Source organism: Dama dama, chromosome 2 (assembly GCF_033118175.1).
Source record: "Dama dama isolate Ldn47 chromosome 2, ASM3311817v1, whole genome shotgun sequence".
Lineage (NCBI taxonomy): Eukaryota > Metazoa > Chordata > Mammalia > Artiodactyla > Cervidae > Dama > Dama dama.
The window spans coordinates 7,322,210-7,348,639 of NC_083682.1; the positions used below are offsets into that span (position 1 = coordinate 7,322,210).

The 26,430-nt window shown below is 55.1% G+C and overlaps 1 protein-coding gene across 1 annotated transcript; it reads right to left on the reverse strand.

The window, feature by feature from the left end:
• Positions 1–4,749: 4,749 nt before the first annotated feature.
• On the reverse strand, positions 4,750–26,082 carry FRMD8 (FERM domain containing 8). The gene is made up of 11 exons (XM_061163864.1): positions 25,923–26,082; positions 25,530–25,614; positions 23,728–23,895; positions 21,476–21,577; positions 21,086–21,144; positions 20,796–20,962; positions 18,310–18,534; positions 16,063–16,186; positions 15,016–15,159; positions 8,686–8,884; positions 4,750–6,400 (listed from the first exon to the last, which is right to left on the reverse strand). Exons 2-11 carry the CDS (start codon positions 25,612–25,614, stop codon positions 6,282–6,284), a joined length of 1,392 nt encoding a protein of 463 aa, XP_061019847.1. The 5' UTR covers positions 25,923–26,082; the 3' UTR covers positions 4,750–6,281.
• Between the last annotated feature and the right edge of the window lie 348 nt (positions 26,083–26,430).

A 26,430-nucleotide genomic window follows, 5' to 3' on the forward strand; every position in this document is an offset into this window, starting at 1 on the left:
TCATTTTCACTTTCTGGGTGGCTAAGGAAACCGGGGCGGGGGTGGCTCTCCAGGCCAGTGCTGGTGGGAGACATTCCAGAGAGAGGGTGCCAGGGGTGGATACTCCCCGACCCTGGTGTACAAGGCAGAGGAGGAGATGGGCCAGCCCATCTGCAGTTCACACTCTTAAGTTTTTGAATCCATGTGTGTAAAAAAGTGGGAGGGAAGCAAGGAGGGGATCCTAAGTTAGAAGAGGGCTTCTCACACGTGTGACCCATGCCTCCTCTGGGGGTCCCAGGGCACGTAGCTTCTGGGTTCCTGAAGTCCTTTCCTGGCCACTGCCAGGCAGCTCCAACCAGGAGCACCCCGCTGTTCCTAAGGCCAGGCTTGGGCCTCAGGCCATGCCTCCAGGAAATAACTTTGTCCATGTGTTTCCTGCATCCGGATGTTTGGGACTTCCTGCCACGTAAAGGATATCAAGCCCTTGGTGCCCCAGCCCTCCTACCCGCCCCCCCCATCCCTGAGCCTTGCCCACGCTGGCCTCCTGCCTGCAGCTCACCCTGCCCTTCTCCTGCCAGCTCTTTTACAGGTTCATGGTCCTGGTGTCCTGAAGCCCTGCCCCTAAGTGCTGACCAGATTCAGTTGTCCCCTCCACCCCACCCTGAGTGGTTGTGTCCTCACCCCCAGCCCCCAGCAGGGGAAAGGCCTGTGAAATGAGGGACCTGGTCCCACAAGCATTGCCCCCCTTGACCACTGTTGCCCCACTAGTGGCTCCCAGACGTCCTCACCAGCCCCCCTGTTGCAAACTGTCAGCTACAAATTGGTATTTGCCAAGAGCCTTGCCAATGACTGAACAACAAGGGCATTTGCCATCTGCCTCTGTGGAGACTGAACCCTGAGCTGCTGCAGCTATGGACCTTCAACACCCCCTGAGGGAGTTCCGGGTGGAGTGAGGCAATCTGTACTCTGGTAGGGCAGGTCTTTAGATAACTGGATATTTTCAGGAACTGATTTCATGATCCCAATCCTGCATCTCCTCATATCTAGAAAAGCACTAAATCCCTTCATGATGACAGCAGATGCTTGTGAATAGCAGAAAACCTCTTGTAAAGTAAGTGCTTGATTGCATGGAACTCCCCCTTCACCAAATCTTACATATTGACCTTCCCCCACTGCCTCTCTTTTGGAGAAGGCAATGGCAACGTACTCCAGTATTCTTGCCTGGAGAATCCCATGGACAGAGGAGCCTGGAGGGTTATAGTCCATGGGGTCGCAAAGAGTCGGACACAACTGAGCGACACACACACACACACATACACACACACACACACACAAACACACACTGCCTCTTTGGAGCAGCCTCTCAGAGCTGTCTGAGGTGCTGCCTCCCAGGCTGCAGTCCTCATTTTGCCCTAAATAAAACTTAACTCGCAGCTCCCAAGTTGTGCATCATTTTTAGTCAACAAGACTAAGTCAGTCCCAGCTTTTGTAGGCTCCATCCACCCTTTGGCCTGGGTCCACCTTGCCAGCCTCATGCCAAGCCCCACCCACCAGGTGTCCACCTCTGGGTGAGGGGCTGGGCAGTGCTGACACCCACCACCTTGCATGTCTGTGTCTGCACAGCCCCCCTTCCCCTCCCCCAGGCCCACCTGCAGCCCCCATTGCCAGAGCTCCTTAGGCTGCGTCCCCACGGACGGGACTGTCTTCAGGCCTGAGCCCCCACCCCCTCCAGTGACCCCTCTGGAGCACTGGTTGTTCAGATGCTCCTTGACCCTCTGAAGGAGACTTTTCTGTTCTGACTCCCTTTGGCCACCTGAGTGGCATCCAAGAGAGAGGGGAGGAGAGAGAGAGAGAGAGAGAGAGAGGGGCATGTGTGGTGCTGGGGTTTCTCCGGGCAGAGGAACCCCTCCAAGTGGTCCATCTGCCCCTGGAGGCTGCTGACCTTGATGCTGGGAGGGAGGCCTGTGCTTACCGACCCAGAGAGTCAGCTGTCACCACTTCCCCCTCCTCCGCAAACGCCAAGGTCAAAGGGGCAGGGGACACAGAGGTCCTGGGAAGAGCTGGAGCTATTATTATTTTCCCACTTGCAAATTATACCTATGACAAGTAGCTCAAAATAGCTGAGGGCGCAGTACAGTGCGGGAGGGAGGTGCTGAGAGATGGGCGGGACTGCTGGGAAGCAGGGTTGGGGGAGGGCTGGGGCCTGGGACAGTCAGCTCCTGTTCGCAAGGTGGGAGCAGGACTAAGGGACGTGAGAAGCCCCAGGGTGTGCCCACCCCACTTCCTGGATTCCATGGTTATAAATATTTTGACTCCGTTTTCATCACACACACACATACACAAAATCCCAAAGCAGAATCTGTTTTCATCACACACACACACACAGTCCTAAAGCAGAATCTGTTTTCATCACACACACACACACACACAGTCCTAAAGCAGAATCTGTTTTCATCACACACACACATAATCCCAAAGCAGAATCTGTTTTCATCACACAGACACACACACAAACACGCACTCCCAAAGCAGAATCTGTTCTTGGGATGTAGATCCTGATCTTTGAAAAATGTGGTCCCTCACCAACCTAGACAGCATATTAAGAAGCAAGCAGAAATATTACTTTACCAATAAAGGTCCATCTAGTCAAGGCTATGGTTTTTCCAGTAGTCACGTATGGATGTGAGAGTTGGACTATAAAGAAAGCTGAGCTGAAGAATTGATGTTTTTGAACTGTGGTGTTGGGGAAGACTCTTGAGAGTCCCTTGGACTGCAAGGATATCCAACCAGTCCATCCTAAAGGAGATCAGTCCTGAGTATTCATTGGAAGGACTGATGTTGAAGCTGAAACTCCAATACTTTGGCCACCTGATGCGAAGAGCTGACTCATCTGAAAAGACCCTGATGCTAGGAAAGATTGACGGCAGGAGAAGGGGACGACAGAGGATGAGATGGTTGAATGGCATCACTGACTCAATGGACATGAGTTTGAGTAAACTCCAGGAGTTGGTGATGGACAGGGAGGCCTGGTGTGCTGCAGTCCATGGGGTCGCAAAAAGTGGGACACGACTGAGCGACTGAACTGAACACCAACTGTGGTCCACAAGGAGAAGCCCTGTATCTGATGCTCTTGGAGGCCCAGAACCCCTGATCGTGGACCAGAGGAAGGTGGCGGCGGTCAGGAGCCAGGGAAGCGGAAGGCATGCAGCGCCAGACCAGAGGACCACAGAGCCGCTCTGCTCCGGGTTCCTGGCTGCGTAGGATCCAGGCAGGAAGTGCGGGCTCCGCCTCTGCCGCTGAGCTGGAGAGGAAAGGGTGGGCTCAACTGCCCCCTGCTGGCCACAGCCGGACCAGCAACCTACAGGCAGCCGCTCCAGCTCCCCTGGCGACCGCATATGGAGGCCTGGTCAGAGCCCGCGGAGAGGAGGCAAACCCATTGCCACATGCAGCACAAAGGCGTGGGTGGGGTGCTGTGGCAGGAAGGATGGCGCGGTAGACAGAATAAGGACCCCCAGGATGTTTGCATCCTAACCCCGGAGCCTGTGAATGTTAGGTTACAGGGCGAAGGGGAATTCAAATTGCTAATCAGTAGACTTTAATAAGGAAATTATCCTAGATTATCCGCCTTCAGTTCAGTTCAGTCGCTCAGTCGTGTCCGACTCTTTGTGACCCTATGGACCTCAGCATGCCAAGCTTCCCTGTCCATTACCAACTCCTGGAGCTTGTTCAAACTCATGTCCATCCAGTTGGTGATGCCATCCAACCGTCTCCTCCTCTGTCCCCTTCTCCTGCCTTCAATCTTTCCCAGCATCAGAGTCTTTTCCAATGAATCAGTTCTTCCCATCAGGTGGTCAAAGTGTTGCAGCTTCAGCATCAGTCCTTCCAATGAATATTCACGACTGATTATCTGCCTTGGCCCAGTGTAACCGTGAGGAAGAGGAAGGCAGAAGAGCCAGAGAGAAACATGGAGAGAGAAGGCAGAGAGCAGTGCTATTAGGACCCCACTGCCCTTCACTGGCTTTGAGGATGAAGGGGCCACTGAGCCCAGGAAATAGATTTATTCTCCCTTGGAGCTTCCAGAAGGAATGTGGCCCTGCCGACATGGATCTCAGCTCGGTGAGACTTCAGTTCAGACTGACTTTGGGAACTGAGAGATCACAAATGTGGGTTGTTTTATTTGTATTTATTTGGCCGTGCCACATGGCTTGTGGTTTCTTCAGTCCTCCACCAGGGATTGAACCCCGGGGCCTCAGTGATAGCAGTGAGTCCTAACCACTGGACCACCAGGCAATTCCCTGTGGGTTGTTTTATTTACTTTTTATTAAGTATTTTAATTGATTTTTAGAAAATATTTATTTGGCTGTGCCAGGAGTCAGTTGCAGCACGTGAGATCTTTGATCTTCCTTGCAGCACCTGAGATCTTAGCTCCCAACTAGGGATTGAACCTGTGCCCCCTGAATTGGGAGCATGGAGTCTTAACCACTGGACTGCCAGGTAAGTCTTCTTCATGCATATTTAATAAAAAGCAAATATGCAGCCTATAATCATCTCCCAGGCTGTAATTAACACACTCTCATTATTTCATAACATAAACCACCCCAAAGTTTACTGGAAATGGCTTTTATTAATATTAAGTCACATGATGAGATGGTTGGATGGCATCACCGGCTCAATGGACACGAGTTTGCGCAAACTCCAGGAGATAGTGAAGGACAGGGAAGCCTGGAGTGCTGCAGTACACGACTTAGCGACAGAACAAAAATAACAAAGTTTGCTGGAAATTGATTTTAATAAGTCACATGATACAAAAGGATAGGAATATTCAAAGGGCACTTAGTGAAACACTGCTTTGTCCCACAAGGGCAGACAGAAAAAGTTAAGGCACAGTGGTTGCTCAGAAAACAGGAAGAAGAGGCTGAAGAGTCAAAACAAGTAATCTGTGTACACACACACCCATCACATCCCTCAGGCCCCTCAATCTATCAGATAAGAATTCACCTGGCATCAAAACAGTGAGTGGGAGCAGATAACCGGAGGGCTAGGAGCCAGAGGGGCTGGGAGCCAGTGAGGTCTCCAGGAGAGATGAGATGTTCTCTAGCTGGGAGACACCCATTCATTATGACAGATACCAAAGTCCCTACTGCTGGAGGGCAAGCCCCGCTGGAAACATCTGGAGTTCAAGAGCCAACAAAGGGAGGAGGTGAGTGGGCTCTGACATCCGGAGACAGGAGGTTCACATTCGTGTCCCCACATTCTCCAAAGAAAACCCTGTGTCCGGCTGGATCTGCCTCCTTCCTATGGAAAGTCCCCGGAAGCGCCCCTGACGGTGGTGGTGGGGTGACCACCCAGAAGGAGCCCAAGGCTGAGAGGCCAGCTCTTCTGGGAGGAGGCAGGAGGCCGTGGGAAGAGCTCCACCCAGGCCACATCCACCTCCCTACAAAGTCCCCGAGAAAGAAGAGACCCATCCCGGCCAGGGACTTCCCGAGCATGAGCCTGGGGCTGGATGAAACCACAGGACCATCCTGGAAGGAGTGCCAGCAGCTCCGAGATGGCGGGGGCACCCTCGTGAGTCGCCTGAATTCACAGCCTTCATGGAACCAAAGCAGATCATAAAGAAGATCAAAACTGAAACTGGAAGCCCCCAGGGGGTTTGGGAGCTCCTCTGGGTGTGGAGTGTGGGCCCGCAGGCCACCTCCCAGCACAGTGACACCACCAAAGATCAGCAAGCAGACTTTCCTTCTGGTCAGGGTCTCCTGCTCACAAGGGAGACTAGCAGGAGGGGCACAGGGGACCCTCCAGTTCCATCCAGCTGGAGAGGGCTCTGTGGGGGCTTCACTGTCTGTGGAGGCCCCCTACCCTCTTCCTGCAGGGCCGTGTCCCAGCCTGGCCTAATGAGCTGGAGTGTGGGGATGTGGTCCCCAACGTCCAGGGAAAAAACCAAAGACACACACACTCTCCTCTGCAGCGTCCTGAGCCCTACTGCTCAGCCACCTGCCACCAGAGGGACTTCTGAGCGGGGGATACTCTGTCTTGAGAGGGGCACAAAGGCGAGCCCCTGGGTGGGAGCGGGTGGCCAGGGCCTGGTCAGACTGGTTCAGAGACAGCAGCGGAGCCCGGAGTCCAGGGGACGGCAGGCAGGCTGCGAGAGGGAGCCTGCGGCAGCCCCCAGCCAGCTCTGCACACCCTAGCCCGGCCCAGAAGTGACTTGTCGACACGCAGAGGCCGCCCTCCCCGCCCCCCACCCCGGCATTTGCCTTCGGGCAGCACGATGCCCCCATGCCCTCCTGCCTGCAAGGCGGCCCTCAGCCCTGCTCCAGGCTGTCGGCGGGCTGCACCACGGTGTAGCTTCCCTGGCCCACGGAGAGCTGCCGGCTGAAGAAGGATGTGCTGCGTTTCGGTTTCACCCGCTTGATCATCTCGCCTGTTGGGGGAACAAGAAGGATGCACTGAGGAGGACCCCCCCAGGGAAGGGCCTGGCCCCAGGGGAGCCCATTCTGGACCCTGTTCAGGCTGAGCTACCCTCTTCACTCCCACCAGCTTCGTGAGCCTCAGCCCCACCCCCAACCCTCCCATAGTGAGAGGATCAGGGGCAGGGGGCCAGTCTCCTAAATCAGGTCACCAGGGTTTCCATTTGATGCTGGGCCTGCTGTGGTGTCCAAACCTGTTCGAAAAGAGACTGGAGAGGGGTACAAACGTCCAGCTAATAAAGAACTCACAGGGATGTCATAGATAGCATAAGGAATATGGTCTGTAATACTATAATAACTCTGTATGGTGACAGATGATAACCAGACTTAGGAGGATCACTTCGTAACATATAAAACTATTGAATTACTATGTCAAAATCACTATATATATGAATATATAGTATGTCAACTGTAATTCAATTCTGGAGTAGGAAAGGGCAGCCCACTCCAGTATTCTTGCCTGGAAGATTCCACGGTCAGAGGAGCCTGGCGGGGTATAGTCCATGGGGTCGCAAAGAGTCAGACATGACTGAACACACACATAATTCAATTACAAAAATGAAGAAAGAACAGAGCAAAGTCACAAAATACCTATAATACATACCAGTGCCTGAAAATGATCCTCGATGAGATTAAACAGACTTTTTCTGGGGGAAGAGGGAGAGAGTGGCGCTTGTGGAATTTTAGTTCCCCAACCTGGGATTGAACTTGGCAGTAGAAGTCTGGAATCCTAATCAGTGGACTGCCAGGAAAGTCCCTAAAAAGACTTCTTAAAAGTTAAAAATTTCAAGCCAGGTGATCAAGGTCAACATCAAAAGTCAAAACCATGTTGACAGTGCACCTTTGGTATGATGTGGTAAAAATGGCACATTACTTCTGTGATCTTCCTCCCCCAAACCCTTAACTCTTGTCTAATAATGAGAAAAATAGAAGAGAGATTCCAGTAAAGGGGCATCCTACAATATGCCTGACCAGTACTCCTCAAGACTTTAAGGTCATCAAAAACCAGGAAGGTCTGAGAAACTTGTCACAGCCAAGAGGAGCCTAAGGAGACACGACAACCACGTGAAGTGTGGTGTTCTGGATGGGACCCTGCATCTGAAAAAGGATGTTAGGTAAGGTTAACACTAAGGACTTCCGTTAATTTACTGTATCATGTCGGTTCATTAATTCTAACAAACATACCGTATTAACATAACACGTTAATTTTCAAAAGCAAGTGACAGAAGAAAAATAGGCAACAGAAATAAATGGTAATGCATGGAGAAACTGTATGTGATCAATCATGTAAAAACGACCTCACTTCACCAGCATCCGAAGGCCAACTCTGACGAGCTCACTGCCCTCAGGAAGATAACACCTGTGGTGGGTGAGGATGGAGAGGCAGGTGCCTCCTTCTCTCCTGGGGTGGGTACAGTGGGCGCACACTTTGACCTGGCAACCCCATTTCTAGTAATCTATCCTGAGGAAACAGTGATAGATTCCAGGTAAGGATTTGGCTACCAGGTAAAGTATGCTGTTTATAGTAGCTGATGAACCACAAATACAGTTGGCCCTTAGACAACAGGCCGGTTGAGATGCTAACCCTCTGTGCAGTCAAAAATCTGGTATAACTTCTAGCTGGCCCTTCACAGAAGTGTGGTCTCATCCACCAGTTCAATCAACTGCAGATCATGTGTGTTGTGTGTGTGAGTCGCTCAGTCATGTCTGACTCTTTGCGACCCTATGGATGGTAGCCTGCCAGCTTCCTCTGTCCATGGGATTCTCCAGGCAAGAATACTGAAGTGGGTTGTCATTCTCTTCTATGGGGGATCTTCCCGACCCAGGGATCAAAACTGTGTCTCCTGCATCGCAGGCAGATTCTTTACCACTGAGCCAATAGGGAAAGCGTGCATTAGGGCACCTATGTCATCTTTACCAGCTGCACTGATTTCACAGGGTATGTATCCATCCTTCCCACACCCACACCTTTAGTAGCAGACACTAGTAGTTTCTAGTTTTTCACAGGATATGCCTGTGGACACAGCAGTGAGGGGCTCTTGCTGCTGGGGCCCCAGAGGGAGGCCTCCGACTCTCCATCAAGTGATGGGACGCTTGCACCCCACCCTTGCCCCCCGCCAGGTCCTGCTGGCTGGAGGCTAACTCTTTGCATCTGGAACGGCCCCCCACCTCCGGAGCGCCCCGTGGTGTGCACATGCACACGTGTAGGTGTGTATGCACAGCACGAGGTGTCACTCACCCTCCTCCACGTAGTCGATGGTGGAGAGGTGCTGGATGCGGCTGCACACCACACTGCCCTGCCTCCGCAGCTGGGGGCGCTGGTGAGGGGGCGGTAAGGAGCCAGAGGCCGAGGTGGGGCCGGCCTCGTGGGAGGCGGCAGGCTCCGCAGCCTGGCTCAGCTCGATGCAGTACTCGATGAGGCTGCTCATCAGCTCGGCCTGGGGAGGAGAGGGGGCCGGCGTGAGGCCTGGGGGGCTCTCTATTACCTGCTGCAGAGGGAGAGGATCCAGACCCACATGCCCTACCCGCTGGTGGGGGAGGCCGATGAGGAAACAAATACCTTCTACACGAGAAAAGAAGGGGAGTCTGTTCTGTGGGCCAGGGGAGGCACCCCATTTGGGTTGACTTCAGGGGTCAGATTGTTGTTTAGTTGTGTAGTTGTGTCCGACTCTTGTGCCCCATGGACTGTAGCCCTCTAGGCTCCTCTGTCCATGGGATTTCTCAGGCAAGAATACTGGAGTGGGTTGCCATTTCCTCCTCCAGGGGATCTTCCCGAAAAAAAGAAAGGAGAGTGAAAAAGCTGGCTTGAAACTCATCATTAGAAAAATAAGATCATGGCATCCGGTCCCATCACATCATGGCAAACAGATGGGGAAAAAGTGGAAGCACTGACAGATTTTATTTTCTTGGGCTCCAAAATTATTGCGGATGGTGATAGCAGCCATGAAATTAAGATGCTTGCTCCCTGGAAGGAAAGCTATGACAAACCCAGACAGTGTATTAAAAAGCAGAAGGACCATAAAAAAATTGATGCTTTCGAACTGTGGTGTTGGAAAAGACTCTTGAGAGTCCCTTGGACTGCAAGGAGATCAAACAAGTCTATCCTAAAGGAAATCAATCTTGAATATTCATTGAAAGGACTGATGCTGAAGCTCTAATACTCTGGCCACCTGGTATGAAGAACTGACTTGGAAAAGACCCTGATGCTGGGGAAGATTGAGGGCCAAATGAGAAGGGGGTGGTAGCAGATGGGGTGTTTAGATAGCATCACCGACTCAGTGGACATGAATCTCAGCAAACTCCAGGAGATAGTGAAGGATAGGGGAGCCTGGCTTGCTGGCTGAGTCGTGAGGTCAGCTGGGTGGGGTAGGCGGTTCCCCTGAACACATTCCTCAAGCCTTCTCAACAGGCTTGAAACATTATACACGTTGCCATAAAAGGTGACGTGACCAGATGTTAGCGGGCAGGGTCTGGGCACCTTAGGGCGGGGAAGGCCAGGGCTGGCAGATCCACAGACAGAAAGTTGCCAGCAGGTGGCGTTGCCTAGGCAGGGCGTGTTCAGGGAGCGGGGCACAGCAAGGACTGGGGTAGACGCAGGCTGGCTTTGGACCCTGAGGTGAAAGCCCCCTGGGGAGCAGGGTCAGAGGCCAAGGGGGCGGTCGGTGACTGCCCACCCGATGGGGCGACCCGACGCTGCTCCAGAGCAACATAAGCCACCCTGAGGAGGGCAAGCAGGGCAGGAAACCACGGGAGGTCCGGGCCCCACACTGCCATCTCCTCCCTGAGGGGGCTGCCCGGAGCTGAGCGCAACAGGGCCGCCCTCTGAGGTCCTCCAACACCGCCTGACACTCCTGAGGCTGGGGGAGGCTGCCATTACACCTCAGCCGCCTCCGACAAAATGAAATGTCCATTCAGGATAAGACTCAGCAAGCTAGAAATGGAAGAGAACTTCCTTAACCTGATGAAGGGCGTCTATAGAACACACAGCCAACACCACGCTTACTTAGAGCAAGACTGGAGGCTTTCCCCTCAGGCCCAGGATGTCCGGTCACCCCGACTCACCAGATGAGACCAGTGCTGCCTGGCAAGACCAGGGAGAGGCACGTGGCCAGCAAAGTTAGAACACAACTGCCCCCTTCACAGAAAACGTCTAACGGTCCAGAGACAATCCCAAAGGAGCCTCAAAAAACCTGCTTTCAACAAGTGAGTGAGTTTCACAGGGTTACAGGATATGAGGAAAACAAAATTAACTGTGTTTCTACACACCACAGCCAACAACTGGAAACTGAAACTAAAAAACAGTACCATCTCTGGTATCACCAAAAAAAAAAGGGGAGGGGGATAAATCTAATAAAAGGTATATAAGATATGTATGCTGAAAACCACAGAATGTTAGTGAAAGAAATCAAAGACAAATAAATGGAGATATAAAATAAATGGACCGGGGGCTTCCCTGGTGGTTAGTGGTAAAGAATACCCCTGCCAATGCAGGAGACATGGGTTCCATCCCTGATCCTGGAAGATCTCACACGCCAAGGAGCAACTAAGCTGGTGTGCCACAACTACTGAGCCTGTGTCTGGAGCCCACGTGCCACAACTACTGAAGCCTGCGAGTCTTAGAGCCTGTGCTCCACAACAAGAGACGCTACCGCGATGAGAAGCTCTATGCCAAAACTTTGAAGCAGCCACCGCTTGCCACAACTAGAGAAAAGCCTGTGCAGCAATGAAGATCCAGTACAAAGTGTGTTCAACTCTTTGCAACCCCATGGGCAGTAGCCAGTCAGGCTCCTCTGTCTATGGAATTCTCCAGGCAAGAATACTGCAATGGGTTGCCATTCCCTTCGTCTGGGGGATCTTCCCGACCCAGGGATCAAACCCAGGTCTCCTGCATTGCAGGCAGATTCTTTACTGTCCGAGCCACCAGAAAAACCAAAGGTAAATAAATAAAATAAATAAAATGATTTTTAAATGTCATTTAAAATAAATGGACTAGAAGATTTAAAAACATCTCTTCAAAAGACATTTTTTTTAAGAAAATAAAAAGTTGTAGACAAAGTTATAGACTTTGTCAAGTTATTAGACAAAACATTTGTAAAATATTAATCTGATAAGGGACTGGTATGCAGAACATATAATGAACTCCTATAGCTCACTAAGAAAACAAATAAGCCAATTTAGGGACTTCCCTGGTGACACGAGGGATCAGAATCTGCCTGCCAATGCAGGGGACAGAAGTTCGATCCCTGGTCCGGAAAGATTCCACATGCTGCAGAGCAACTAAGCCCGTGCGCTGCAACGACGGAGCGCATGTGCTGCGACCACTGCAGCCCTCAGTGCCCAGAGCCCTTGTTGCTCTGCAACAAGAGAAGCCATCACAAGAAGCAGCCAGAGCACCGCAATGAAGAGTAGCCCCCGCTTGCTGCAACTAGAGAAAGCCTGCACAAAAAGCACTAAATACCCAGCACGGTCAAAAATAAAACACATAAATAAAATTATTTTACAAATTTCCCGATTTCAACCAAGTGGACAAATGATTTGAACAGACATTCCATCAAAGACCTACAGGTAACAAATAAACACACAGAAGGATAATCAACATCCCAAGTCCTAATGAAAATGCAGACGACGACCACGCTGACCTGCCACTACCGTACAGTCATTATAATGGCAAACAAGCAAGCAAACACTGACACCACAGGTGCTGAGCAGGATGCGGAGACCTGGACCCTCGGACATGGCTGGAGGGACTGTAGGATGGCACAGTCACTTTGGAAAACAGTTTGGTAGCTTCCAGTAAGGCTGATCATATGTTTATGATACAATCCAGGAATCCCACTCCTAGGTATTTACACAAGAGAACTGAAGGCATACGCCCACCCCACAGCCTGTACACAAATGTCTAGAGCAGCTTTATTCACAAAAGTCCCAAACTGGAAATATCCTTCAATGGGTAAAGAGCTAACCTGTAGTACATCCACCCAATGGAACACTATTCAACAGTCAAAAGGAAAAGACCAGTACACCGTGAAATGCGGATCATCTCAGCAGCGTGCATCTTAGTGAAAGTGGCCAGGCTCAAAAGGCTGCAGAGAGTATGTATACATACTATACGGTTGGATTGCTATTTGTTTATCTATCTACCAGTCGACAGACATTTGTGTGGTTTTCAGTTCTTTGGTTATGATACACAAAAGTGTATGAACATCTTAGTGTAAATCTGTGTGTAGACATATGCCTCTTTCTCCTGGGTAAATACGATAAGTGTGTTTATATGACATTCTGGAGAAAGCAAAACTCTAGGTATAGCCAAGAGGAGGTATCAGATAGCAAGTGAAGAGATGAGTCTGAAATCATACATACGTATCTCATCATCTGAAAAGATATGTATAAAACAATTAAAAAAAAAAGAGAGAAAACCCCAAAGAAAAATTGGCAGACTTCAACAAACAGGACATCTAGATGGTGGATATATATGTAAGAGGTGCTCAACCTCATTTGTGTGTGTGTGTGGGGGGGGGGGGATGCCAACTAAAATCATGTGGAGATTTGGGGGTGATGGAAATAATGCCAATAAAAAATGGGCAAAAGATGTGAAGAGACGTTTCACTTCTAAGAAGATACGTGGACAGCAAATAAGCAGCTCTGTAGCTTGCCTGTGGTGGCGGTGGCTATGTGAACATGTTAAAACTCACCTCTCAAAACAGGTGCATTTTATTGTAAATTATATCTCAATAAAGTTGAATAAAAAGTAAAGAAAAGAAGCACAAGGAGATATCCCTCCTCAACCACCAGAGTGGCTGAAGGGACAAGATGACGATACTATAACTCTTAGAGCCGCCAGCACACGGCCAGTCGGCTCCGGGGCGTGAAGCTGGGCGTGTGCACAGAGGACACACGCAGCATCTTCTGCCACAGGCCAGAACTGGACACCCAAGGGCCCGTCAGCAATGGGACGGGAAAGTCAAGAGGGGCAAACTCACACATGGGAAGGCCTAGTGCAAGTGGGAGACCATGGCACTGGCACCTACAGTGGGATGGAGCTCCCAGATACAGGGCTGAGCGCGAGACTGGGCAGAACAGAAGGCACCATGGGGACCCTCTGCCGTAAAGTTTGAAGCCAGGCACAACGACTCTGGGGTGACACCAGTCAGGATGCGGGGGTCCCTTGGTGGGGGCCACGGCTGGGAGGGGGATCAAGGAGGGGCTTTTCTTAATCTGAAAGGTGTTACATGGGTTTCTTTTTTATTTTTAGGTTTCTTTTTTAAATATATAATTTATTTATTTTTGGCTGCACTGGGTCTTCGCTGCTGCTCGGACTTTTCCCTAGCTGTGGTGAACGGGAGCTACGCTCCAGGCACCGGCTTCTCATTGCGGCGGCTTCTCTCATTGCGGAGTGTGGGCTCAGCAGTTGTGGCACACGGGCTCTTAGATGCTCCTCAGCTTGTGGAATCTTCCTGGACCAGGGACTGAACCTGTGTCCCCTGCCCTGGCAGGCAGATTCCTACCCATTGTACCACCAGGGAAGTCTGTTACATGGGTTTCTTTTGGGAAATTTGTTGAGCTATATACACTTAGGAGTTGGGCACTTTTCTGTATGTATATTGTAATTCAATGACATGGAGACTTCCCTGGTGGTCCAGTGGTTAAGAATCTGTCTTGCAATGCAGGGGACACAGGTTCGATCCCTGGTCAGGAACTAAGATTCCACACGCTGCGGAGCAACTAAGCCTGTGCACTGCAACTACTGAGGCTGTGTGCCCCAGAGCCCACGTGCCACAACTAGAGAATTCGTGCGCTGCGATGAAAGATCCCGCATGACGTGACAAAGATCACGCATGCCGCCACTAAGACCCAATGGAGCCGATAAACAGGTATTTTTTTTAAAAGAAAAGGATGTTTGAGATTTAAAAAACAAAAAACTGTGCTAAAGAAATAGAACATTTAGATTAAAAAAGAGAGACCTGGGTAATTCCCTGGTGTTCCAGTGGTTGGGACTGTGCTTTCACCACTCCAGAGCCCAAGTCTGATCCCTGGTCAGGGAACTAGAATTCCACAGGCTCCAGTGTGACCAAAAAAAAAAAGTCTAGGCCAGTGATAAGGCAGGGGCAGAGGGAGCAGAGTGGCCAGGAGGGTTTAGAGGCTCGAGGCAGAGAGGCAGGAGGGTCTGTGCTTTCACAGACGGGGAGTCCCTGGAGCGCATCTCTGCTCCGGGAGGGGAGCACCAAGGCACTTAGCTCTGGAAGGGCCCTCGGCCGTGACCAGGGTGGGAGGAGAAGGGACAGGGGTGGAGCTTGGGGTGGGAAGACAGGGTGCTGAGTGCACAAGAGTGAAACAAAGGCACGCTGGTCACAGCCCTGGGCAGCCCTCCACCAACCACTGCCCCAGCTGCCCCACCACCTGACTGGCCTTCCGAACCCTCTTGGGTGGCTCCCAGTCAGCAGGAGTCAGCTCCCTGGTGTCCAGGCCCTCAGCAGCCCTCTCACCTCTTTGCTAGCCAGTCTGAGACCTCCGACTGGTCCACCATCTCCACCCCCATCCCCGCCGGGGTGTGGGCAGCACCCACCCCTACCTGCTTGGAGTAGATCTTGAGGAGCTTGTTAACCGGTGTGCCCTCGTTGTCCCCGTCGAACTCCAGCCATAGCACAGACTCCTCCTCCTCGGGGGAGGTATGGTCCCAGGACAGCTCCTGGAAGCGCAGGCCCAGCAGGACGTGCTGGCCAGCGGAAGATAGAGCTTGGACTCCTCTGGGCAGAGGCCCGCTGCCCTGCCCCATCCCCGAGGGCATCACCAAGAGCAGACACCTGGCTAGGCTATATTTACCTCCAAGGCTGAGCCTAAACTTAGGTGTGAGTTTCTCTCAGGAGAGGAATCCCTGCTTCCATCAGACCCTCAAGGAGGGCTGTGGTCCAGGAACTGAGACCTCTAACCCACAGCCCTTCTCACCAGCAGGTCAAGCCCTGAGAGCTGGGACGGGGGGGAGGGGAGACCCTCCTCCCCCAGCGATCAGCTGGGTGGCATCTCGGCAGGAGGTGCAGCTGGGCACGGCATGTCGGGGAGCAGGTGCCCAGGAAGGGCTGGGGTCCCTCTCTGGGGACCACCGGAAGTCTCCCCAAAACTTGTCTGCTAGCATGGGAGGGACTCCTGCCCAGGTGCATAGAAGCCCCTGGGGCAGACTGCCAACATCACTTCTACACAGGCTGAGACAACCAGCGGAGACAGCTAGCGCCAAAAGCAGGAGGCAGAGCAGGACTCTGACAGCTGGGAGGGTTCCCAGTCGTAGGGTTTTTCCAGAAAACCACCAGTCTCCAGCCACTGGTCGGGCAGAGCAGCCAGGCCCTGCCAGATGCTCTCCACTAGCTGCAGCCCCTTCCCCTAGTCACCCCCTTCCCCTGCAGGCTGGGCAGGAAAGCTGACCCACAGTAGGCTCAGCGAAGCCCCCAGAACGACAGTGGAAGACCCAGAGACATCCGAGGGAAGGAGGCCAGAGAGGCTGCCCACCCTGCCCCGAGGCCAACCACAGGCCCAAGGGAACCAGGAAGGCCTGGGTAAGGACCCCCCTCCCCTCCTCTCCACTGAGGCCCCCGCGTCAGGTCCCCCCTGGAGGAGCAGGACCTACCTTCTCCCTGCAGTCGATGACATGCACGCCATCCAGGCTGATGGCCACAGACACTGGCTTGCGCCCGCCCCGGTGCAAAAAACCCTGGGCTGGCTTGTCAATCTCGCCGTGGAAGAAGGCACACCTGGGGAGGGAAACTGGGGTTAGTCTGTCCCCTCCAGCACCAAGAACAAGGCCAGGGTCAGGGTTCACTCACCAGTAAGTATACTGGCCAGGCCCTGTTCCAGGCACCTGAGAAGCTTATGCTGTTTGGGTGACTAAAGGTTAAGTGGAAACCCATCCCAGGGAGAGAGAAACGGAGCGGGTGGGCCAGAGGGAGGCTTTGTGGAGGTGGTGGCCTCTGATCAGGCAGGACAGGGGGGCTGGAATAGACAGGACAGGAGGGGAACTGGGTGGCACAGAGCGAGCTGGGCCCCACAGGCAGAAGGCAGAGCTTGAACACAGGTGTGAGACAGAGTGAGTGATGTTCCAGGAACGGCCAGGAGCCCAAGAGCTCAGAGCCTGGGGGCTGAGGCTGCCCACCATCCCCCCACGGGCAGCTCAGGCAGGGAAGCCACTTCAGAACTTGACACTGAGAAAGGGCAAGGGGCCAGGGGCCTTGAGACACCCAGGCACTGAGCTGCCACCCTCTCCCTCCTGCCCCGCCATGGTCTGTCACACTTGTGCCCTGGGCCCTCACCCCTGGCTAAGCTGGTGAAAGCAAAGGTGTTAGTCACTTCAGTCGTGTCCAACTCATTGAGACCCTGTGGGACTGTAGCCTGCCAGGCTCCTCTGTCCATGGGATTCTCCAGGCAAGAATACTGGAGTGGGTTGCAATGCCCTCCTCCAGGGGATCTTTCCAACCCAGGGATCGAACCTGGGTCTCTGGCAAAGCCAGAGCCATAGTTAAATCCTGCAGCCCCAGGAGGGGACTGGAGACAAGCCCGCTCCGCCTTCAGTTCTGAGCTCGGGGAGGGCTCCCCTTCTGGGCAGACTCCTGACTCCACTGAGGACCGGAAGAGCGGCCACTCGCCCGCCCGCACCTCAACTCCTCACTTGATCAGGTCCTCCCTGTCCGCACACGCGCCTCTCGCTCATCATGGTAGTGGAAGATTTTCTCTGCCCGCCCCCACAGCGGCTCCACCCCTGGGCTCCATCTCACAGGGAGGCTCCCGAGAGAGCTGGTTCCACGCACTGTCACCAATTCTTTTTCTCTCGCTCCTCCACCTGCTGCCCCCTCCACGATGCGTGAGCCAAGGTCAACGATTGGCCCCAAGGGGCCACATTGAACTCGACCTTGCAGAAGCAGCACCTGAAGCTTGGTCATTCTTCCTCCTCACCCTTCCCTTCACCCGGCTGGCAGAGACCCTCCTGCCGGGCTGGCTGGCATCCTCTACCTGGTCCAAACTCACTTCTGTGGCCATTTCTTGGGGCTCCTGGTTTCAGACAGCGCCCGCATTCTGATGACTCATCCACTACCTGACTCTCTTCTCAGAAACCCAAGGGCTCGCCTGGAAGTGCCACTTGAAGGTCTGGCAAGCATCTCAAAATCAACACATCCAAAGACAAGCCCCCAGTCTGCCTTGACCTGTACCCCTTCCCGCCCCACACCATCCTGTCTCAGCTGGTGTCACCACCCCTCAGCTGCTCGGGCAGAAATCTGGAGTCCCCTCGGCCTGCTCCCCTTCACCTCCTCTCCTGCACACCTAGCGAGCTCCTTCCACTCCACCCTCAACACCTCTGGAACCCGACCACCCCTGGAATCTCCCCTCCTGGGGCACCACCACCCGGCCTGAGCCTTGGCACTCTTTGGAGTGTGGCCACTGTCCTCACGGCTCATGCTGCCTGCCCATGGTCTGTTCTCTGCTTCTACTGTTGTTTCTCTTGCCCCTAGAACGGCCTCTTCATGGGCAGGAACAGTGGTCTCTTCTGCTCACTGAGGGGTCTCTAGCACCTCGAGAGTGCTGGCACCCAGTAGGTACCCAAGAGCTAAGGGCTAGAAGTGCCTGTGTGAACGAGAGCTGGCGGAAGGGGAGGTGGCAGGTCCAGGGGCCACGTGACTGTAGCAGGAGGGAGGAAAGGACCTGCCCGGTGTCCGAGCTCGTGACAGGAGAGCGGGAGGAAGTGTCCAGCCCGGGACCCGTGGAGCCTGAGGCGCTGGCATCTAGACGCACCTCAAGGACACAGCTCAGTGGGATTGCAGATGGGTTCACAGGCCGGGGAGGGACACAGTGCCCGGGGCTGTGGCCACACTTGGGAGCCGCTCACCCGTAGAAGGGCAGCTCGTGGCACTTGAGGAGGTAGGCGCGGTAGTGGGGGCTGAGGGAGGCCTCACACTCGCTGTCGCTGTCGGCTCCCTCCTGCACCTGGCGGTAGGCGTTCAGCAGGCCCTGCTCGCCCATGCCGGTCTTGGCCCCACGGCCCCGGAGAGCAGCGAAGAGCCCGTGGCCCCGCTTGCAGAGGTGGGCAGGGAGGAAGGAGTCCAGCTTCTCCCTGTAGAGGAAGGGAGATGGGGCTGGGCTGAGGACGGCTCCGTGCCTGCAGGTTGGGAAGAAGGTGCAGTCCTGGGGTGCGGGGAGCATGGGGGGGTGCCTGGACATAAGCCCCCAGAGAGCCCACTGCCCCCATCCCTGCAGCGTGCCTGGTTGGTGAGAGGCCTGAAGGCAAAGCCAGGAGACAAGATGAGAGCTGAAACCAGGCCCATCCCAGAACCAGACGGTGACCAGAGGGTCTTGGGGACAAGTCTGTGTCACCGAGTCCGGAGGGTCTGGATTCCTAAGCCAGCAATTTTACAATCAAAAGATAGTGTAAATGACCTAGAGCCATTGATGTTTTGTTCTGCTAAATAGAGACATTAAAAAAAATCACCATCAGCACAGGCTCATGAAGGAAAGGGCATTTTCAATCACACAGACTGAGAGTCCTGGTGTGATGGCTCCGTGTCTCCCCCTCAGAGCCCTGTGACTGTGGCTGGGCGCCGGCCCTCCCGGTGGACCGCAGCTGGGTATGAGCGCCTCTCCAAGCCCGTTTCTCCACGTTTCAATGACAGGGATCCCTACTCATACAGATGGGTGCTGACATGTGCTTGGCATATGGCAGGCGCCGAACAAACACAGTTGAGGTCGTCATTTTCACTGAAGAGGGAGGAGGCTTCTGGAGGAGCAAGACTCCAGGCCACGGGGAGGGGTGGCCGGCCCTGTGGCCCTGACACAGAAAGGAACGTGATGCGGGGAGAGGCCTGGCTGCAGAGCAGCAGGAGAAGGGGTGTCCAGGGGACTGTCCCCTGACTTCTCAGGACTACCATTTTCATCATCTGTCCCCCCACATCTCTCCCTTGTCATTTGGAAATCCGGCCTCCTACCCTCAGTCCATGGGGTCTGTGCAGGCTCATGGCGGGTCCAAGGGAGGATCTGGACCTCAGCCAATCAGTGCCCTGGCCACTCTGTCTCCTTTGGGTGGACCTGGGCCCAGTCGTCATCATCAGATGAGTCTCAGGACTCTGGTCACGTGAGGGATGAGGTCTCTTCTTGCCAACATGCAACTACTGTGGCCACCTGGCCACTGTGTGGCAAGAGCTTGCCTGAGTGCAAGCTGGCCCGGAGGACACAGGGCTGGGCAAGGAGAGCGAGGACCGGGTCTGGTGGGCGGGGAAGACCCAATCAGAGCCCCTGAACCTCAGTCACCCTCTGCTGTCTCAGTCACTCGGTCAAGTTCGCCTCTTTACAACCCCATGGACTGTAACCTGCCAGGCTCTTCTGTCCACGGGAGTCTCCAGGCAAGAACACTGGAGTAGGTTGCCATTTCCTTCTCCAGGGGATCTTCCTGACCCAGGGATCGAACCCAGGTCTCATGCACCTCCTGCATGGCAGGTGGATTCTTTACCCATCGAGCCACCTGGGAAGCCCTCAGTCACCATGGACCCATCCATTTCCTGACAAAGTCCCTCAAGTCCAAACAGTCTGAGCTGGGTCTGCTGTCACCTGCAATAGGACCAGACATGCCCATCACAAAAGCCGGCATTTCTATGGATGCCAGCCTCAAGCCAGCTCAGCTGGAAGCGTTCAGGCTCCGCTGAGCGTGGGTGGCCCTGCTAGGCCCCAGCTGTTAGTCACCAGGCACAGGGCCCAGTCTGGGCACATCCTTCCCCCTGCAACACAGCTATACACCAAAGGTCTGGTGTTGGGGGGAACCCTGAGTCTAGGACAGGCTGTGTTCCAAGTACATCCTCATTGCAATTATTGCTAAACTTCAGGATTCGTCCACGGAGGTCAGAGACAGGCCTGGTCTACTTCCCAGGTAGACTCAATTTTCACAACCCCAGGCCCTGCCCATCAAAGAGCACGGTTTCTTGAGAGACAGCTGGGAAGCATGGAGGCAGCATGCTGGAGTGTCAGGAAATGGGGCCTGTCTCTGGAGTTCAGGACTAAATCAGATAATCAGTGGCAACTGGGACTCAGAATGTGGTCAGTCCCCGGCTATGATTTCCAAGAGAATAAACCCAACTCCCTCTGACCTCAGACAGGGCCTGGGCTCCACCCTTGCACACAAGTAGGGGTCTTCTCACAGGTGTCACTTCACCTGTCTCCTACTGCCCAGACCACTCAGCCCAGAGAAGATGAGGAAGAGGAGGTCCAGAGAGGTGGGGTGACTCATTTAAGGTCACACAGCATCAGGGCCTCCTGACTCCAGGACCTGGCAAGACCACTTGCAACCAGGATTCTGAGACCAGGGGGGTCCCTTCCACGGGCCCTCACCTCAGGGCGCAGGCAGCGGGCTGGCCAGGCTGGTAGGGCCCAAGCTGCACGCGGCACACCAGGGCGCCCAGGGCCTCGCAGTCCTCCATGTCGCAGGGGTACCGGGCGGCCAGCACGTTGCCCTTGGCCTCCTCATAGAGCAGCCGCAGGACCTCCTTATCGTGGATCTGCGAGCCGGAACAGCGGGGAGGGGTGGCTCAGTCCGGAGGGACACCCATGTCCCGGGGTCAAGGGACAAGGGGAGGCTGGACACCCTGGGAGGGGGCACCACCTGGGGCTCCCTGCCTCACCTGGAGCTCCCGCCATTTGGGGAAAAACACGTTTCTCCGGAACTGTAGGGAAGGCTCATCTGGGGAGAGAGGAGGGGGTTGCTGGCCACCCCGCATAGCCACCCTGTCTTCCCCGCTAACTGACCCAGTCTCCTCAGTCCCCGAGCCTTCTCCACCACCACTCAGAAAACCCCAGAGCTGCCCAGAGATGGGGGTGTGTGGCTTAGCTCAAGGTGCTCACTGTTTCCCCCAGCCCACCCTATCCTGAGCTCCCCTCCCCTGGGGGAGATGCCGGCCCTGGCCTCAGCGAGGGCAGCTCCACCTGCCGGGGGAGGCCTGGCTGGGCCGGGAGGTCACACCCCAGACCCGGGTGGGTCCCCAAGCTAGGGACGCACAGGCAGCAGCACTGACCCATGGCCACGTCGTCATCTGGGGCGTCAGTGAATCGCAGCAGCAGCTCCTGCCACTGGCGGCCCAGCTTGTAGGGCTGGTGCTTGGGCTTCAGCTGCACCTCTGCGGGAGGAGAGGGAAAGCCACCGTGAAGCCGTGAGCAGCGCAACTGCCCACGCTCACAGCAGCGACGACGCACTCAGGGCCAACGTTCACCGAACCATTTCAAGGGCTTTACAGCAACTGCCCTGAAATAACCCTACTCCCATTTCATCCACAGGGAAAACTGAGGCTCAGAGAGGTTAAGGTGTTTGTCCAAAGTCAAACAGCAAGTGAGAGGGGGTCAGATTTCAGGCAGCCAGTCTGACTGTTCCGTACAGCGCCCAGGGTGGGCTGTAGCTGAGAGGCTGTGGCAGACAGAAGGTGCTGGGGGTGGCGGTCCTGATGCCCCTGGCACGACCTGCAAAGCAGAGCCCAAAGCTGGTGATAGGCTCAGAGGCCCAGGGGGCTGTTCTCCTGCTCCTGAGCCTGCCTGGGCCTTTGCCTTGCCAGTCCCAACCCAAGCATGTCCCCGGGGGGCTCTGGGCTCCAGCCAGCCTTACCCCGAGCTCTGGCAGCTCAGAGGACTCCTGTTATCAGTACGGGACTGTGGTCCCACACTTCCAGATGGGGCCTTTCTGCCTAGAGGCTGTCCCCCCAGCGAGACAGATTGTCCCTGGAGCCCTGTTCCACACAGAGTGACAATGGCACTCAGAAGGTCAAACCTTCCCAAACAGCCAGCTTGAAGGGTGGCTCCAGCAGGCGGTACCCCTCCCTGCCTCACGGCCCTGGGGCACGGATCACCGCCGCACCCGCTCTGGGGGCGGACTGGGGCCAAGAGGCCTGAGGGCCCGCATCAAAGATGAAGTGGCCTTTCAGCCTTCCTGAACCCAGCCTGGGAACAGAGTGGGCGCTGACCCCGTGCTGGGGCCTCCTGGCCAAGGCGGTGCCCGGCATAACCCACTGGCCACACAGGAGGCCCATTCATGTTCTTGCGAGGGGGCAGACGGAATGCAACGAGGAGGGAGTGGGGGAGGAAGTCAGCTGGCCAACTGCAGGGACAGGGAGCTGAAGGCCGGGCAGGGGCCACGTGAAACCACCACCCCCAGTTTTCCAGAGACACAAGCCGAGGGGCCCGCAGTCCTGCCCGATAGCCAGAGGGTGAAGGTGGGGCGGCTGAGCTGGGTGGGAAGCAGCCGAGAGAGACTGGTCAGCAGGAAGCGGGTGGGTGAGAGCAACAGCTGGGCAGGAAGCTCCCACCGGTGGGTGGGGGTGGGGAGACAGGCATTCCCCCCCCTCCACCAAGCCAGCATATCCTCCCTCCAGGGCAGAGGCATACACTCCTAGGGGCCCAGGGACCAGGCTCACCCTTCTGACCCTGTTTCTCTACAAGGGAGAGTATGTAATCCCAGAACAAGCCTGGCCCCGGCACCAGGTGGAGCATCCTCTCCCTGGCCCCTTTTCTGACCAAGCCAGCAGATGAGCGGCCCTATTCGGAGGCCCCAGGGGGCTCTCTGCAAGCCCGCCGCACACCCCCCAGGCCTGAGGGCTGGAGAGCCCCCACTGCCCTCACTCTTGCTCCACCCCTGCCTTGGGATCTCAGCCTGAAAAAGCAGGACAAAGTGATCAGAAACCGGGCAGGGCTGGAGGGTCCCTGCAGAGAAGCTGGGTTCCCACTCATCGTCCCTGCCCTCAGGAAAAGCCGCACCCTTGGGGTGGCTGCATCCTGGGCCAGGTCTCACCTTCCTCCCAGCCTCCAAAGAGCAGGGTGCAGATCCAAGAGGCTGGCTGGGGGAAGCACCCAGGCTTCTGTTCCGACCTCTGTCCCACCACTTGCTGCTCCAAACCTCAATTTCCTCATCAGTGTGACCAGGCTGGGGCCACGAGGGTACGGTGAAATTCTACTTGCAAAATGCGAGCTCAGGTTGTGGCGCAGACCACGTGGTCCGTGAACGTGCATGGCTCCCTCCCTGTCCCCCATCCCGCTCCTCCTGATGCTCAGGCTCCAGCATCCCCTGCCACCAGCACCAAGAAAGGAGACAGGGGCAGAGGAGCCAGGCATCGTTCTAGGGCTCTGGGTCCTGGAAGCCATGGGTGGCTCCAGGACACATGTGAGTCCCATCTTTCCCTGATGTATAGTGGCCAGAGGTTCTAGAAGCTGCCCTCTCCTCTGCCAGTCAGTGCCCTTCCAGCCCCCCCCCCCCCACCCCGGGCTTCTCAGTGCCAAGCCTTACCCAGCAGAGGGGAGACGAGCCAGAGCGCGAAGGCGTCCAGGGCAATGTCTGGAAGCTGTAGAACCTCGCGGATGGCCCGATGCAGCTCGTGGGCACTGAGTGAGGGCAGGTTCTCCATGGCCAGGGGCACGATCGAATCATCCGCCAGGTACACCAGCACGTCGGCTGCTGCAATGTGGGCCGGGCAAGGTCAGCTGGGCCAGCTAGCACAGGCATGCCATCTAAGCATCTTCCACTCACCTGCTGGGGTTGGACTCTGTATTCCTTGGGGTAACCAAGGCTACACTTCGGAGGCAGAGCCCCAGCATCCCCGAAGGACCCTGTGAAGAGCGCTTGTTAGCTCCATGCTGTCAATGCAGAGGCCCCGGGTTCTATCCTTGGTCAGGAAGCTAGATCCCACATACCTCAACTAAGAGGTCACATGCTGCAACTAAAAAGCCAGCACATGGCAACTAAGACACGGTGCAGCCAAAATAAACACATAATTATTTTTTTTAAAGTCTACCGGGACTTACTGGAGACCCTCAAACCACCCAGAAAGCCAGCAATTCTGGCCCAGGAACCAGCCTTGTCCCACCCTAAACCCCCAAAGTTTCAAACTGGGGCTGACCGCTTCACCCCCAACACACTCCTCCTGCAGCCCCAAGGACTCTGGTATGCTTTTCCCCTGAAAGAGAACATTCCACAGGTGGGACTGAGGCAGAGAGAGACTGAACCCATCCTGAGATTACAGCACTTAGTAAATCAAGCAAGGAGGGAGAGAGCTGGTGACACACCTTAAGCAAGCCACTATCCCTCTCTGGCCCAAGCTACGTGGGGACAGAGGATTCCCAAGGCCACCCCGCGGTACAGCAAGTTTCAGGGCTTAGCCTCCTTAGGATTCTTCAAGCCTCAGGACTCAACATGATGGCCTTTCAGGAGGACTTAAGTCTTAAACAGGCCAGCTGAAGTACAACCCTGGAAGTTGAGTGTTCCCTGGTGACAGTCTCTTTGGAGCCTGGAGCCCAAAGGAGACCCTTGGAAGGGCAGCCAGATTCAAATCTCCATCACTGGAACCAGAGGCACCGTGAAGAAGCCTTGAGGGCTCCAGTACTGCCTGGCCTCCGGCTGGCTGACTGACTTCAGCATGTCCCATGCCTCAGGCGCCAAACCCATCCCCCACTACCCATCCCCCTCTACCCCACCCAGAGCTTCTGTGAATCAAATGAGGATAGTTTATTACTAACACAAATGAAGGTGCTTTTTGGATCCCCAATCTGTTCAGCTCTAACAGTCACTTTCTTGAGAGATCATAAAATAACGTCCAGTTCAGTCAGTTCAGCTCAGTCGCTTAGTCGTGTCCGACTTTTTGTGACACCATGGATTGCAGCACCCCAGGAGGCTGAAATTCAGAGGGACATCTGGGGCAGTGAAGGCTCCAGTGTCCTGTACTTAACCTCTCTAGGGTCCAATTTCCTTCCTATAAAATGTAAATAATGATCCCTGTTTTAAAAAAACTATTTACCAAACAGAGAAAGTGAATATGTCACTTTTCATTCATGAGATTTCATGTGAATTTCACAGCTACCTAAGGTTTTACAAGTGAGGAAGATTTACAAGTGAGTACCCAACTCTGCAAGTAGCCTAGTGACAGAGCTCAGGTCTTCAAACTAACTTGTCACTTTTCCACATCCCAACAGACCTTATTTGTTAATTAATTATAAAATTATCTTCAATGACAGAGATGACGAGCCAGGGTCACTTCCTTGGGGCTGGAACCCTAGGAAGGTACGGCGGGGTGGGGACTGGGGTCAGGGACCCACCTCGGGCTCCCACGGAGGATACACTGCTTCGATGGGACCGATCAGCTGGGCCGGGATGCCCGGTACTGCCTTCCGGCCCGTCCATCTGCAGAAGGAAAGAGAAAAAGTTGTTCCTGGAGGGTCCAAGGATGGGGGTGCTGTCACTGAGGAAGAAAGGGGTTCAGAGCTGATCTACGAAGATGAACACCAGGGTTGAAGGCACAGGTGTGCAGACTAGCGGGGGTGAGGGGTTGGGGGGAGTCCTCAGTCAACTTTAGATCGGGGCTGGTGGAAGGAGTCGGGGCCGTGGCGGTCAGGAGAAGGGTCAAGCTCGGCTCGCCAGGATGCCCAGGCACGACACGGCACACCCCTATCAGGGGGGGAGGCCGGTGCAGGGCGTCGCCGCTCTCTCACCTCGCAGGAACGCGGCGCCCGCTGCCTCAGTCCAGGTTTCTGCCCTGACCCGGGCCCCCAGGTGCAGCTCCGTCCTCACTGCCCGCCGAGACGCAGGATCCCGCCCGCGCTCCGGTTCCCGGGGCTGCTACGCGGAAGCCCGGGCGGAGGAAGCGCGGCGCGCACGGCCCCGCCTCTCCGGCCCCGCGGGAGCCAATCGGAGCGAGGGGCCGCCGCGCACGCGCCCTGCCTCCCGCCCGCGCGCGCCCGTCCCTCGCAAGCTCGCGCTTATGCCGGCCGCGAGCCTGAGGCTCCTGGTAGCCGAGTGGACAAACTGCCCCGCCACCTACCAGAGTGATTGGAGGGCCCATGACCCCCACACAGGCCCCGTCTGTTGGCCTGTAATAGAATGTGGCGAAGGTTCAAGGAAATAGGGAATAGAGCTCGGGGCGCGAGCTCTGGCGCTCACACGCCTGTGACTTTGGGCTAGTCCCCTCACCTGTGAAGGCCAGGTGCTTCGTGGGGACGT